The sequence below is a fragment of the Cydia amplana genome, chromosome Z (assembly GCF_948474715.1).
Source record: "Cydia amplana chromosome Z, ilCydAmpl1.1, whole genome shotgun sequence".
In the NCBI taxonomy this organism is placed as follows: Eukaryota; Metazoa; Arthropoda; class Insecta; order Lepidoptera; family Tortricidae; genus Cydia; species Cydia amplana.
This window is the reverse complement of record NC_086096.1, coordinates 20,524,966-20,541,569: the sequence shown is the minus strand read 5'-3', so window position 1 is coordinate 20,541,569 and position 16,604 is coordinate 20,524,966. Positions and strand designations below refer to the sequence as shown.

Below are 16,604 nucleotides of genomic sequence, written 5' to 3'. Positions count from 1 at the left end.
GATTCAATTACCCGAATTACTCACTGTAGAATTAAAAAAAAGAAAAGCTTGTTATCCATTTACTTATTGTAAGGTTGTTTTAAAAATAAGCAACTATTTTATTTGTTTAGTTTAAAATTGAAGAAGGATGCGGCGCTTTGTTGTTGCTGTATGCTGCAGTGCTGTCACGAGGGTGTGATAAGTAAGGTCATTTTATTTTGTTTCAACATGTATTTGGGTAATTCTTATTCTTATGTCTTTTTTGTGTAACACGTAAGAATAGCATTTATTTTTAGGAAAATAAGTAAACAATTTATCAATATACTTAGCAATTTATCAATATGCTTAACCTAAATTTATTGTCCTGCGAGTATTAAAAACATATAAAAAAAATTACAAGTTCGAAATGTCCCGGACCGTGTAGTGTGACTTCCCCGGATTTTGTGATATTTTAATTCTTTTTGAAAAAATTTGAAGTGATTTTGGAAGAATTTATATTAAATATAAAATACTAATCTCTGTTCTACAACACGGTTTAAAAATTGTATGGATATACAATGACTTTATACAATTTTAAACAACATACATTTTGTGATCAGTTTCGTGTCACCGCCGCGCGTTGTCCTGCGAGTATTAAAAACATATAAAAAAAATTACAAGTTCGAAATGTCCCGGACCGTGTAGTGTGACTTCCCCGGATTTTGTGATATTTTAATTCTTTTTGAAAAAATTTGAAGTGATTTTGGAAGAATTTATATTAAATATAAAATACTAATCTCTGTTCTACAACACGGTTTAAAAATTGTATGGATATACAATGACTTTATACAATTTTAAACAACATACATTTTGTGATCAGTTTCGTGTCACCGCCGCGCGTGGTAATATAAACATGCGGTACTCGGTAGAAAATTATCTTTACTCATGGCAGCCTTTGTAAAGTTTTTTAAGAACGACAACACTGTGTTGTTTTCAGATTTGCAAATGGCTGATGGAAGAAGTTTTGTCAAAAATTATTTATTTGTGTTAATTTGTAAAAAATGATCAACCTTAACGCGTCACCGCCGTGTTTGAAATTTAAAAATAAGTACCAGTTGCACTTTATTCTTTGTAACATAAAATATACGCCATAAATTGAAGATTAAGCTAGTTATTTAACATTTGCAAAGTAGAAGGTAATTTTTAGGTAATACCGAACATGTTCCAAATTGTCACGACCGTGGCCTCAAAAATCTGTCACCGCCACGGACTTTAGAGTCCACGTTTGTGACATATAGATACGTGGTCGTGAAATTCTTAATTCGTTTGATTAATTTGGATGCATATGTACTCTTTAGAAATGGTATTTTATTAGCTATAGATCATTTGCTATTATTGCCCCACTACCAAAGCAAAAAAATGTTGTTTGCGTGTATGTACAGTAGAGTCCGATTAGTACGACTTCGCATATAACAACCAACCGCTTATAGCGACGTAAGTATAGGCACTTGTTTGGTTTTAGTACGAGCTACTATGAAAGTACAACCGTTTATTACGACTCCGCTTATAACGACCGATCGCTTTTAACGACGGAAATTGACTCAAAATCCGTCCGTCAAGTCCGGTTACAACGACGAGCGACGTAGTTTTTACAAATAAATAGATGGTAAGAAGCTTACTCCGTCCCGCGCTAACCTAACCTAACTCCCCACCCCCTTTTGCCTATACGTAGCAAGATGAAATAGTCATGTGACTTTTCGTAATCTTGCAAACTAAATAAAACCCAATTCCCATTATTCAATTGAGCTTAAACTTCACATGAAAACAGAAATAGATAAATTAAAATCTACAGTGAAGCGATTAGAAATTAATGCCAGGAAAAATAACCTAATACTCTTTGGGATAAAAGAAGAGGAAAACGAAAATATAGAACTTATGGACATAGTTTTGGAAATTCTGAATGATATCAATAAGAACTCGATAAAGTCCAACGATTGGGATATGTGGGAGATCAGTGAAGTGCAAAGAATTGGGAAGAAGGAAGAAACAAGAATCAGGCCAATAAAATTAGTACTCACCCTTGGCTGGAGAAAAATGGAACTTCTTAAAAACAGAAAGAATTTCCCTAAGAATATAAGTGTAACCGAGGACTTCCCAAAAGAGACCCTCGAAAAAAGAAAGGCTCTAGTCCCAAAAATGTTAGAAGCCAGAGAATCTGGCAAGTACGCCATCATTAAAAATGATAAACTTATTGTGAAGGAGAAACGCGAAAAGAAAGAGAACAATGATAAAAGAAAACGACTTCCATCATCCCCACCCAAGACCCCGCCAAGTAATTTTAGTACAACTTCAGGAGAGAATAGAGTATCACACTCTCAGCCTAATAAAGTCCCAAAAACTAATAACTATAACATAATTACAAAGAACGGGAGCTCACTCGAACAGACTCAATCAAAAAACGATTAAACTACGGTAACCGAAAAACACTAACTAAAATAAATAGAACAACCAATCAAAACCAAACAAAAGTAACATTCCCCAACCCGGCTGGTCCCCGTGGGGAATTAGACCACATCCCCCCAAAAAAATATCAACAAACGAACCAAATACATATAGCAACCATAAATGTACGCACACTGAGAACAGATGAAAATCTGCTAGAATTAACAATGGCAATGGAAAACATAAAATGGAGTATAATAGGTATCAGTGAAGTAAGGCGTATGGGCGATCAAATAGAAGAATATGGCGATTTTGTTCTATAATCTAAGGGCGAGATGCCAGGACAACATGGAGTAGGTTTCATGATACATAAAGAATTGAAAAACAATATTGTTGAAGTTCAAGGGATTTCGGAACGTATAGCAGTCCTCAAAATCATGCTACCTTTTCATAAGAAGGAATGGACCATAGTACAAGTATACTCTCCTACAGAACAATCCTCTGACAGCACCATTGATGAATTCTATAAAAAACTAAATGACACATTAACAGAAATAAGTCCAACAAATTTAATCCTGATGGGAGACTTCAATGCCCAAATAGGGGACAGGAGATACGGAGAGGAAATCATAATGGGACCCCACTACCAAGGCAAAAGAACAAGAAATGGACAGAAATTAATAGATTTAGCCTTTGAACAACACTTAGTAATTTTGAATTCATTTTACAAGAAAAAACAAAACAGAAGATGGACATGGTCCTCGCCTGACGGACGTTATAAGAATGAAATTGACTATATACTCACTAACCGTGCTAGATCATTCGAAGACTGTAATGTCATTGCAAAACTGAATTTTAATACTAACCACCGAATGGTCCGAACCCAGCTAAAACCTACACCAATTAAATCTACCAGGAAATTCATAAAACACCAGAAAGACATAACGAAAAATAACGAACCACAATTAACAGGTAAACAAGTAGAAGAAGAACGGATGAACATGGATGAAGATCTTTCAGAACGGAATATACTAGAAACCTACAACAAACTCTCAAATATTTTAAGTAAATATAAAAAGGAAAAAGTAAAATTTGGAAAAGGCAAAGATATACTATCTGAAAATACGAAACAAATTATGGAAAACAGAGCAAAATTGTTAGAAACTTCTCCTAAAACAGCAGAAATTAGAAGAGCCATTACTCAATTAAGTAAAGATTTAAGAACCAATATGCGAAAAGACAGGAAAGACCATAGACTACGGACTTTGGAGATCCTAATAGAAAAAACCGGAGGAACTAAAAAAGCCATGAAATTACTACAAGAAAAGGAGCAATGGATACCTAAACTAAAAAATCCTTCCGGCAAAGACAAAACTAAAAGACCAGACATTATAAGTACTGCCACAGATTACTATAGACTTATACTCAAAAAGACCATCAACTGAACTAATTGAATTACCTGACTCCGACGAAGTACCATCTATTATGCAAAGCGAAGTCGAAAAAGCAATCAGCACTCAAAAGAGAGACAAAGCATTAGGCCCTGATAATATATCAAATGAAGCGATACTTGAAACAAAAGAGATCATTACACCACTCCTGACTAAAATCTTCAACATTATCCTGGAAACAGAAAAGATACCAAAATCATGGAAAGTATCCTCTATTAATCTATTACACAAAAAGGGCAACAGAGACGACATTGGAAATTATAGGCCTATAAGCCTAATGTCCAATATGTATAAAGTATTTTCGAAAATTATTTTAAACCGTATTACCAAAACTTTAGACGAAAATCAACCGAGAGAACAAGCAGGCTTTAGAAACAACTATTCTACAGTAGATCACATACACGTAGCTAGACAGATAGCAGAAAAATGCAAAGAATATAACATTCACTATCACTGTTGTTTCGTAGACTACTGCAAGGCGTTTGATTCACTCGACCACTCAAAAATCTGGAAAGCTTTGCTAAATCAAGGTGTCGAGCCCAAATACATAAGGATAATTAAGAACATCTACACAGAAACAACAGCAAAAATCAAATTGGAAAAGGAAGGTGGTGACATAAATATACAGAGAGGAGTAAGACAGGGCGACCCTTTATCACCCAAACTATTCACAGCAGTTTTAGAGGAAGTATTTCGGACATTTGATTGGTCGAGTAACGGCTTACATATAAACGGCGAGAAACTAACCCATTTGAGATTCGCGGACGACATAGTGGTCTTCGCCAATACAGCAGAAGAGTTACAGAAAATGCTCGTAGAACTGAATACAGCTAGTAAAGAAGTCGGACTCTCTATGAATCTCCAGAAAACTAAAGCAATGACTAATAGTATGGATGCCTGTTGCGAACGCAACCTTTATTTGTATAAAATCTCAATACCTATATTCCTAATGCAGTAGCTAAACGCGGCCGTCGGGCTCGGCTAGTATTCGGCAGCTTTTTCTTAAGCACCAATAGGAGCGCTCCACATACTTTGTATCGCGGCCAATTAGAGGCACCTAAATTTAAACCACCTTTTGTACTATTGAAATTATGCAAATCACTCTCTCATCAGCCTTCATACAATATCCACCACTTCTACATTTAACCGTTTTGGCAAGAACCCTTGTAAACCAGTACTTGGAAAATTATATCAGTTCACTATAAGAATTGAAGCTTTTTATTTGAGTCGTCGAGCTCCTGACCTGCACGGCGGCTACAATGCCAAAGAGATAAAAATAGATGACAACACCATTGAGTATGTAACAGAATATATATATTTAGGTCAATTAATATCCAACCATGACTCAACAACAAAGGAAATAGACAGAAGAATTGGAAACGCGTGGAAGAGATACTGGTCGCTGAAAGAAGTCATGAAAAATAGCCAAATAAGTATGCACATCAAAAGAAAACTCTTCAACACATGCATTCTACCAATCTTCACATATGGCTGCCAGACGTGGGCACTCACCAAAGCCACAATGTAAAAGGTTAAGCATAACTCAGAGAGCCATGGAAAGAAGCATCTTAAAGAAAAGAAGAATAGACAAAATAAGTTGCAAGAATTTAAGAGACAAAACAGGGTTTACTGATGTTACATACAAAACAAAACAACTAAAATGGAAGTGGGCTGGACATACTATTAGAGGAGGAGATAAATGGAGCAAAATTGTAACACTTTGGCACCCTAGAGGGCATAAAAGAAACAGAGGCGGGCAATTTAAAAGATGGTCCGATGAAATTAAAGACATGGCTGGAGGCACAAAAACAAAAACATGGACCAGATTAGTTCATAATAAGGAAGAGTGGAGAAGATTGGGGGAGGCCTTTGCCCGAAGGCACACAGAATCAGTTACCGTAGTAAATTAAGGAAAACTGTAGATATAATAAAAAATAAAAAAAAATGTATTCTGAAATAAGGCTATTTAAAAAAAAAAACTTCACATACATAATTATGTACATAAGTTAGGTACAATGCAATATTTTGGTAGGTACCTTCGAGCTGATCTATGGCCACAGGAGATGGACATAGGAACTGTGTGATAAAACAACGTCAGCTGGATTAGATCCCCAAGAATTACAACTTTTTATTTTACGGGATTCGAGTAATTTGCGGATGACAAGTGAGTTGACTACGCGTAGCTTGAAAAGTGGCTTCTTCTAAACACACAAGTCTCTCCATTTAAGACAAAGTGTTGTAATACTATCGTAAATAAATATTTTAAAGGTAATGTTTTTTTTCTTTGATTGTCGCATACTCGTCGCATAAGTAAACAAAATGCCGTAATTATTTTGATTAAAAAAATATATTAAAATTGGCAGTTCGTTTTGTACGACGTCCGGTTAGTACGACGTAATATCAGCGGTCCCTTAGGCGTCGTTATAACCGGACTCTACTGTATGTATGATGTATATCCACTTCTTTGTCACGCTCTACAGCATTTATAGTTTGACATATTTCAACGTATAAGCCGTCATTAGGTTTGTCGTAGTCATGGTAGTAACTTAGGCTATGTTAAAATAATTATATAAATCAAAATAGTGGAGTTGGCCGCCAGAATGCCGAAATGTGACGACTGAGGGACACTTTGTCACAACCGTGTTTATGTACTAATTTTATTTACCTTTCCTGAGGGTATTAAGCTTGACCATATACATCAAAAATTTGCTTTTTGTATGTTCTTTTGATATATGTAACAATATGTGAAAAATAAAAACTTTTATGAAAAAAATATATTTCTGGACACAATTTAAGAATCATCCTTTTATGCTTGTGATTGTTAAATCATATTAATTTAATAACAAATATTTAGGTCAATGTTACACATTCGACCTAGCCCCAAACTAACCAAAGTTTTTTACGGGTACTAGGCAACGATAAGCCCCCTCCACACTCGAATATAGCGAAGCCGCGAACGCGAGTGTGGAGTCGATTTCGCAGATCTGCGATCGTGACTCCACACTCGCGTTCGCGGCTTTGCGCCGCGATTCGCGCACGAATGTGGAGGGGGCTATATACATACCTACTTAAACTGATAAATACGTACTTAGGTAAGTACTATAGAAAACAATAATAACTTCAGGAACACATATTCATGAAAAACACAATTTAATGTCCTAGCCAGAATTCGAACTCTAATAGACAGTATTTCGTACCTAGGAAAGGTCACTACCGACTAGGCTAGGAGGCCATTACTTATGTCTTCCGATTCTTCAATAGGGTATTTGACTGTATTTAAAATAAATTATTTTACACCATGCATTAAATAAAACACCAAAAGATTAATAGAGAAACGTAGACAGCGGTTATTTTTAAACAAAATTTATATTTTAAAACCAGTATTAAACTATAAAGAGTAGGTAGGTAATTTGATTGTGACGTCACATGCTAGTATTTCATATAAATTCCATAGTAGCAAAATCGTTTCGACAGTTCGAAAAAAGAAACTGATTTGACTAGTAGTCAAATATCCTATTATAATCCAAATGTTAAGTCAAAATATTTGAACAGCGTTAAGAAAGACTTGGATGGCAAACTGACGTACCTGGTGTCATCGCACGTAGAAGGTTCGCTAAACGTTGTTACCCTGCTTCTCACCGGGCGAGCCACTCCATATCTTCACAACGGAGTCGTGTATATTGGTGACGAGGACCATTATGTGAGTTGTACTATATAAAATACAAATGTCAAATAAAAATATTAATAGGTACCTACTTCGATTTATATGTGGCGAAATATTTGAATAAAAACATTTGTTTGATTTGGAAATAATAATTGGGAAATAAATTTAATTTGTAAAATAAATTGCCAATGCAAATAATTGTTAGTTATGAGTTCTCGTTAAGGCAATTATATATTTCAGGCTATGCCGCAGTTTGGAGTATTGTCACGTAGCCCAGTCGGTCTTCTAGTATATTATGGAAATGAAGACAATGCTAAAAATAACGCTAACCAGCAGCATCCAGGATCTAGGCTTAAGACACCAGCTATGCCTATTTGGGTAAATATATGTAACTCTTTGAAAAACATACTGCCGCACCACATAAACGTATAATTGACATGTAATGTAGGCCCATACTGCCGCACTACATAAATGTACATATTTATTTGACATGTAATGTCCCGTACTGCCGCACCATATAAATGTATAATTTACATGTAATGTAGGCGTATACTGCGCACCACATAAATGTATAATTTACATGTAATATATGCCTATACTGCGCACCACATAATTAAATGTATAATTTACATGTAATGTAGGCCTATACTGCGCACCACATAATTAAATGTATAATTTACATGTAATGTAGGCCTATACTGCGCACCACATAATTAAATGTATAATTTACATGTAATGTAGGCCTATACTGCGCACCACATAATTAAATGTATAATTTACATGTAATGTAAGCCTATACTGCGCACCACATACATGTATAATTTACAGGTAATGTAAGCCTATACTGCGCACCACATAAATGTATAATTTACATGTAATGTAGGCGCGTACTGCCGCAACACTTAAACGTATGGTTCAAAAGTAAAGGCTCTGATAATTTAATACAGAACTTCTACTAAAATTTGGTGTTATAACTATTTCAGGTTACAAGTTGTTCAGGACATTATGGCGTGATGTTTAATACAAATCGTGAATTGTTAAGGAATTATCATGCAGAAAGGAGGTTGGTAATTAAATTACTGTACCTACATATTTATATTAACATGATTTTTTAAAATTTTAAGCGAGATGGTATAAGGACCTACAACGTACATAAATTTATTTCAGATTTGATGTCCACTATTACACTACTGGCGGTTGCCATGTACTGTTGAATGTCGATACGCGCGCTCATGATGACATTGCAGGACCAATGCGGAATGATGACATTAGCGCCACGCCTCTCGAAAAACTCATCCATACAAAGTAATATCACAAATTGAATCTAATTCACATTCCATGAATCTAAGCTACACAGACCTACAGTCAATCTTGAATACATTTAATATTCATATTTAATTCTTTATTCTTAACAACACATCCCAATTTAGCTTACCTATTTAATTCACCGCTGGTCTTCTGTTGAGACCATTTGGCGAGGTCACGGTATATAACAGTTATAAAACACTAGAAAAAAAAGATGTCAATACATACATTTTGGTCACAGGTGGCAAGATGCGAAAATAACCTGGACAGGTCCAGACCCTCACGTCAGCGATTCTCCAATCTGAACAACAAGAACATACTTACTTATACATACATAGTCGTAGAAAGCCATTGAAAAGTAGTTTACTAGAATAGTAATATTACGCGGCTCATTAATTAATAACGAGTACCTATTACATTTACTCTAGTAATAAATTTGTTAATAATATTCACAACATTTTAATTAACTGAGCTAATTGTACGGAACTTATCCTCAGAATTCTATTTATGCTCTACACCGCGTGTTCGGTTTTATTATAGTAGTTTATGCAACAGTGATATAATAAGGGTTCTTAAAATTCAAGGGTCGAAGTTACAAAACGAGACGTAGTCGAGTTTTGTAAAAAAAGACCCGAGAATTTTAAGAACCAATTATGAGCTGTTGCATACATTACTTTTTCTACTCCAGCACTTAAATGTGTCAATTAAATGACTGACAGTGATATCTAAAGCAATGTCATTTGAATGCTTTGTCTATAGGCTCATAAGATGACTGCTAGCAGTCATCTTATGAGTATAATACAACTGCTTTATTTTTTTTAAAGATACAAGTTCCGATCATCTTGATTGAAAGAGGTATGTTTTCATTTACAATAATAACTCTTTTTTTTTTTAATAATAACTTTTTTTTTTAAATAATAACTCAATTTTTTTTAAATAATAACTCTTTTTTTTTAATAATCTTTTTTTTAAAAAAAAAACAGCTTTTTTTTTTTTTTTTTTTTTTTTTTTTTTTTTTTTTTTTTTTTTTTTTTTTTTTTTTTTTTTGCTGCAGCTGTCATAGAAAAAGTAATGTATGCAACAGCTCATAATTGGTTCTTAAAATTCTCGGGTCTTTTTTTACAAAACTCGACTACGTCTCGTTTTGTAACTTCGACCCTTGAATTTTAAGAACCCTTATTATATCACTGTTGCATAAACTACTATTTTCTATGACAGCTGCAGCAAAAAAAAAAAAAAAGAGTTATTATTAAAAAAAAAGAGTTATTATTAAAAAAAAAGAGTTATTATTTAAAAAAAATTGAGTTATTATTTAAAAAAAAAAGTTATTATTGTAAATGAAAACATACCTCTTTCAATCAAGATGATCGGAACTTGTATCTTTAAAAAAAATAAAGCAGTTGTATTATACTCATAAGATGACTGCTAGCAGTCATCTTATGAGCCTATAGACAAATCATTCAAATGACATTGCTTTAGATATCACTGTCAGTCATTTAATTGACACATTTAAGTGCTGGAGTAGAAAAAGTAAATTAAATAGCCAGTAGTAATGTAGTAGTAGGCCTAGGCAAGCGACGATGCGAAGTTTATAGAAAACTCCAAATTGAAATAATGTATATGGGTTGATGTAATGTATATAAATGTGTATGAAGATCATTACGTCTCTTATTGTTGCATTGAACAATACATCCCGATGTTCACTTTACGATTGGCGTTTTGGCAACGGCCCCTGATATTAGTTTTAGATCCATGTTATAATGTTCGCTTTTATGTAGGTGTTGAAAATCTATTTATTAATTAAAATAAGGAAACGCTAAGGTAGGATAATAAAAGAAAACGCCTATATGCCTTATATTATATCAGAAAAATTTCACTAGAAGCTTAAAAGTATAGCTAGTATTGAGTAGGTATGTATGTTAAACTAGCAACATTATGTATAATGCTTTTAAAATTAAAAGATACAAATCTCGTTTCAAAGATTTTTATTTTACTTTCCTACTGTCAGCCGGTTAAATTCGACATTTAGGTAACAGGTCTTGGAAAAAAAGACCGCCAATTAGTGGGAGATCCGTTATATAAGTTTAATTTATATAAGTTTTAAATTCTACCCTAATTTATTATTTGATTCTTAGAACAAGAAGGAGTATATAATGTACTCTCCTTAATTGTTTTGTATGAGTTAAAGGAGTATTCCATAAAACCATGTTTCAGTATTTCGACATTAGGTACCATATGATAGCCATAACTATTTTGAGTTAAGATTTCCATAAACAGTTTAATAATTATGAAGTTTTAAATAAGGGCCATGTTAGTAGAGACGTAAAGCCATGACTTTACAAGGAAACAAAACATATGGCGCGCCACGCGAAACTTGCGACGGGAGATATGACCACCGCGCGGGTTTTTACCTTTTGTCTAAATTACTCTGAAAATATACTTCTGTAATAATTTGGCTGGTCAGATCCCTCGGCTATATCACAAGCTAGCTATATTATACTAAAATTATGTTGCTATGAAATGAAGTGCAATGAGAATTGGTAAATGAAAATAATACCTACTTGTTTCCTGAAATTTTCCTATATTACTCGTAGACATTACCCTTAACCTTACTTTACGAATTATCGCCCGAGATGCCGATAGAGTCTGTGCGGAAAGAGAAGAGTCGTGGGATTTGAGGGCGCGCCAGTGCTATTTATGGTTTGTGCTATGCTGACAACACTGGTCACGTGATTATAGTACGACACTAGAGGTCATGATACTTGAATCCCTTTTGTTCCGGTTTTTTGCCACGGCTTTCTAAACGGAGCCTTGTGGTTGTGTCGGCTCGTCAACTCAATCCTTTAATTTAGCGCAGGCACTAGTTTTCGTTTTAAAACACACTCTTGTTTTTATGTCTCTGATACTAAAAAGTGACAGTGCGATTGACAAAACTGCTAAAACTAGTTAAGAATCTGCCCAATACAACTGTCATTTTAGTACCAAACAAGATAGAGTCTCATTTATGTACTGCCTAATCTGTGCAGTCCAACAGTTATTTTAATACAAAACCGGGTAGATCGGGTAGAAATTAGGCAATAGAACTGTAATTTTACTATCTGGGATATAAAAATAGAGCATAAGTGGGTAGGTAGGCCTTATTGGAGTATGTCCGGTTCTCTCATCTCACGATATTTTACTCCGCCGAAAAGTCACTGCTAAATATGAAATATAATTTCGTAACCACAAACTTTCGTAACTAACAGAACCTAGTAAACGAACTTACAAATAAAGAAATATTTTATTACAAAACGTTTTATTCTTTGTAATCGAAGTCTGAATTAAAATGTCACTTATGTTTGAGCTAGCTTCGGTCTTTTATTCGAGATACCGTAGGTACTTTTACTCAATCCTGAAAAAAAAATTACATATAAATATGCATAAAATGGCAAGTATCAAGACTATTTGCCAGTTATTTTAAAAATCATGAATGACCTGCATATTTATAAAAATGAATATATTTTCAATGAATATACTTACTGATTATGTACCGGAGACAAGTTACTTAGGCGGCTTATTAAATAGGTAATTATTGAATATTAAATACAACATTAATACCCGTGAATAGCGGAAACACGTTCCGCGGATTTTTTGTCAGTCGATAGTCGGCTTTTAGCCGATTCTTCCCGCTGACAAAACCGAACAATGTTAAATATAATTTTCTTTGTGGCTTTATATACGGTTTTATCGTGTTTTGAAAATATTTTATACATAAAACTTGCGGTTTTTGTTAATAAAAATATACAATGACAGAAGTTTGTTTACTTTTTACAAGATAGGTGTCATAGGTTTGATTGCCATATAAAATTGAAAATGTTAGTTCCCGTTTCTGCCACGACTCTTCTCTTTCCGCACAGACTCTATCAAAAAAATATATTTGGTCGATTATTTATACAGGGTGAATACTAAGTCGTGAACATAAAAATGTGTTTATTATACTGTTTAACTTTAGTTTATACATGTGGACGTGACAACAGGCAAAAATATGTAGTATGGCTAGCCAAATATTTCTTGTTGTATCACCAATTGATAATGATTAAAAAACAACTATAAGTGAGTTGTCACTTTATGTCATTAGTAACTGGTGAATAAATTAAGTTTTTTGGTGAATATTACGGTATTATCCAGCAAGGTCTTATTTACACTTTCGCCCATGGTCTAATAAAACATGGTCTTCTCTTCCCATAGTGTCACTTGCCTACGTCACAATAACATTGCCACTTTATTTCAACATAACATGTTACATGGGTACATTATATCTATGGTTAATAAGTTAAAATATTTCTTTATAATTTTATATTTTTCATTTATATGTATTTTATCTTAAATTTTACAATAACACGTCATTTTTAATTATTCGTTAGCAATATCTTCCGATTCACGAAATAAATTTCAGACGTTCGGGTAATTCTGTTTCCACTACTGGCAACACAGGATAGCGCTGTCACATTTGACAATCCGCCATGTTGTCCCTGACCGTCATCCTTGTCGAACGCGTGTTAATTGTTATTTCCTTCTCGCTCAGTGTCAGCAGTCGCAGTGTTTTCCAAACTTTTCACGTCGTAAGCTTGGTAATTAATGTTTTGTTACGAAAATGGTTGGCTGTTCTATTCGGAACTGTAAGAGTAGGAGTGAAAAGGGCAGTATAAATTTGTTTTATTTTACTATGTTTCTACACGAATAACTTAAAATTAATGCCGTTAAAATAATTTTCACCGTTGGTTAAAATTCTCCCACATTTTAAAGTTTGAGAACCTGTAAACAGCATGATGACGTAGGTAAGTGACAGTTAGGTCATCCGCGAATCTCGGAAGAGAGTGTGACGGTTACACAATAAACAGTACGATGCAACTACCCGCTAGCTTCACTCCATGGGGAAGTGTCATGGCGTGCGCGTGGCTGGCGGAGTGCACAAGCGATAACAGTTGTTTCATTTGGTCACCCAGTACACAACGGCGCCTGGTCGTCACAAATGGCGACGAGGATAAAACATCACCAAAAAAAATTACGAAAAGGAAAGGTAACGGTGGCGAAAAAAAAAAAAACAAAATACCTAAGGTATGGAAATCCTAACCTAATAGCTACCGTAGTTGTCCATTTGCTCCCGAGCTCCCGATTGTATTCAGGCAATACAAAAGGTTGGGCGAGGTGATATTCGGTGTAACAAGTGACGTACGGTTGTACATAATACGGAAATATTAAAATTGCAACGACTTTGTTACGTAACTAGGTTATGAAATTCCAAACTCACGTCAGAGGAGTATTAAAGAAACTAGTGCAGAATTTAAATATTAGTGCAAAACTGTAAAAAGGTAGATCTTGTACCTATACCTAATTTTATAGTTTTGTTTACAATCAATGTTAATAAAAACAATTATGTATATGCACAGTTGATTTTGTCGACTGTTTACATAAGAACAGTAGTTAACTTTACAACTATTTAGTGAGTAATTGATGGTAGGTAGCTCGGGAGGAATGTTTACCAAGCAAAGAAGAAATATGCGCTTGCTTATTACACTAACTCTTTGACAGTAGCTACTGTTCGTGAGCCTGGTTACCAATTGTAAATCCAAAAGTGCAATCAATGCAAGATAGATCAATAATTGGGAAAATCCTACAAAAAATAATGTACTCATGTTGCATTATTAGAATGATGTGGCACCGGTGTATTAATTTTTCCATGAAGTGACAGAAACGAATATGCTGATGGTTTGCGTGTTACAAATACAGTTGGTACATGGTTTATTTTCTGACTCAAAATCGTATATTAGAATTCATATGATATAAAGGGTAAATAATCAAACTATCTTCGCGGAAATCACGATTATTATGAGTTGTTGTGTATTTGCCGTTCATACTTAAAATACATATACCTACCTACTTAGTTGTGTAATTACTAAGATATTTTTACATAAGGAAACCTATTGAGAAACCCGTATATTAAGTCGGTATAGTTGTATAAATTTTTATGGACCTTATGTCCTAAAAGAAATATTGTTCGATTAAAATAACCTGTTATAATACTTATAATCAATTGAAATGGTATGAATCGCTGTTACCTAACTTGGTGTTGACTTAACATGTATTTATATATACATAGGTATGTTATGACAATAAAGAATGCTAGCAGGTAACGGATCAGTAAAATTATCAAGGACCGTTACGATGTCAACTGAGTCAAGAACTATAGATATGTACTTAGACTGATGAATGCCGAGGGCTTTGTTATTGTTTTACTGTAGGAGTAGACACGTAAACTCAGCATCAAATGAATTGAGTAGTAAGTCGGAGTCGGACTAACAAGAAAAATAAATTACAAGAAGTAAACTGTATCTATGCTGCAGTTGGTATAATTAACTACTAATGACGCAAAACAAATAATTAGTAGGATGGAACGTTCAACTAGTACTAGCAAAACAAATAAGTAGTAGGTTGAAGTGTTCAACTGGTACTAGCAAAACAAATAAGTAGTAGGTTGATATGTTCAACTGGTACTATCAAAACAAATAAGTAGTAGGTTGAAATTGTTCAATTGGTACTAGCAAAACAAATAATTAGTAGGTTGAATTGAAACGTTCAACTGGTACTGGCAAATAAATAAGTAGTAGGTTGAATGTTCCACTGGTACTAGCAAAATAAAATAAATGATACAGCGAAATCATAACGCTTACCTACGATATAAACAAGGTGTAATTAGTATTATGTTCAACTACCCAGTACTAACAAGCCAAAAGGGTCAAATGTACCTAGTAGCAAGTCTAGTAGGCGCGAGATAGAGTTGGTTGGTACTAACGATAGGATCTTGTCATAGGTCATCCAAAATGTCCCAGATACCACCATTAGACTTAATAGGGAGGCAAAATAGTAATAAACTGACATAATGTTAGTAGAGTAACCTGCTATGTATTTATTTAATTCAAAATTATATAATAAGCAGCGAAAATTATATAATTGGTGCCTCTGCCTACTGTTCCAGTTCACTTAAGGCGTAGGTATAGATGGATGGCCTCGGGAATAGGCATACCTACTAATATAGTTTCAGGTAGATTTTCAATTTTACAAATATATTTGAAAAAATATTTCCTGTAAAGTACTACAATTTAACCTGTATCGTAAATTTACTGCATTTTGCAGATGTTCGTATAGGTAAGTACTCAATGTATCAGCTTAAATAAAAACGAACAAAGCAAGTATATAAAGTATACGACGACTTAATAGACGGCATTCCGATTAAAGATTGTTGTAGCCATCCTGTTGGAACAGTTAGAGGACGCGTTAAATTATAGTTTAAGAGAAACAAGCAGGTGACCAGGATAATAATGCATTTTGCGCAGCCGTGGAAACTGTGGGACACAGAGGCATGCCTAAACTGCCCAAATAAAATCTATAAATAGATGAGGATATACAATTCCTTCAAAATCGTATATGACCCAGATTTCATATTATAAATTCCAATCCCAATCTATTTTAAAGCCGGAATACATGATTCTATTGAATAATAATCAGGACAAAGCTCAATCACAAACCCAAGTACAAAAGGTACGTAAATAGATGCGCTGGCCCTGTCATAATACATCATGTCATGTAGTACCTAAAGTCAATGCTGTAAAAACGGGAGTGGCGATGCGTGGAGCCTTGCACGGTGAGGAAGCACAGCTTACTAACTATACTACGAAACTATACCCAAGGCAAACATGACTTAGGTACTAACAGCAAAACTCTAGTGAACAGCGGTTAACCTAATG

The 16,604-nt window shown here is 34.3% G+C and overlaps 1 protein-coding gene across 3 annotated transcripts in view; it reads left to right on the top strand.

Moving 5' to 3' along the window:
- The window catches only part of LOC134660830 (inactive ubiquitin carboxyl-terminal hydrolase MINDY-4B), a 125,267-nt gene that overhangs the window by 28,411 nt on the left and 80,252 nt on the right, over window positions 1–16,604 (top strand). For all 3 annotated transcript variants that reach the window (XM_063516659.1, XM_063516660.1, XM_063516658.1), the window contains 6 exons: window positions 111–181; window positions 7,404–7,551; window positions 7,756–7,893; window positions 8,499–8,578; window positions 8,683–8,820; window positions 9,062–9,129. In XM_063516659.1, the coding sequence (XP_063372729.1) occupies window positions 111–181; window positions 7,404–7,551; window positions 7,756–7,893; window positions 8,499–8,578; window positions 8,683–8,820; window positions 9,062–9,125 (639 nt within the window). In that variant the 3' untranslated portion in view covers window positions 9,126–9,129. The remainder of the gene's footprint in view (window positions 1–110; window positions 182–7,403; window positions 7,552–7,755; window positions 7,894–8,498; window positions 8,579–8,682; window positions 8,821–9,061; window positions 9,130–16,604) is intronic.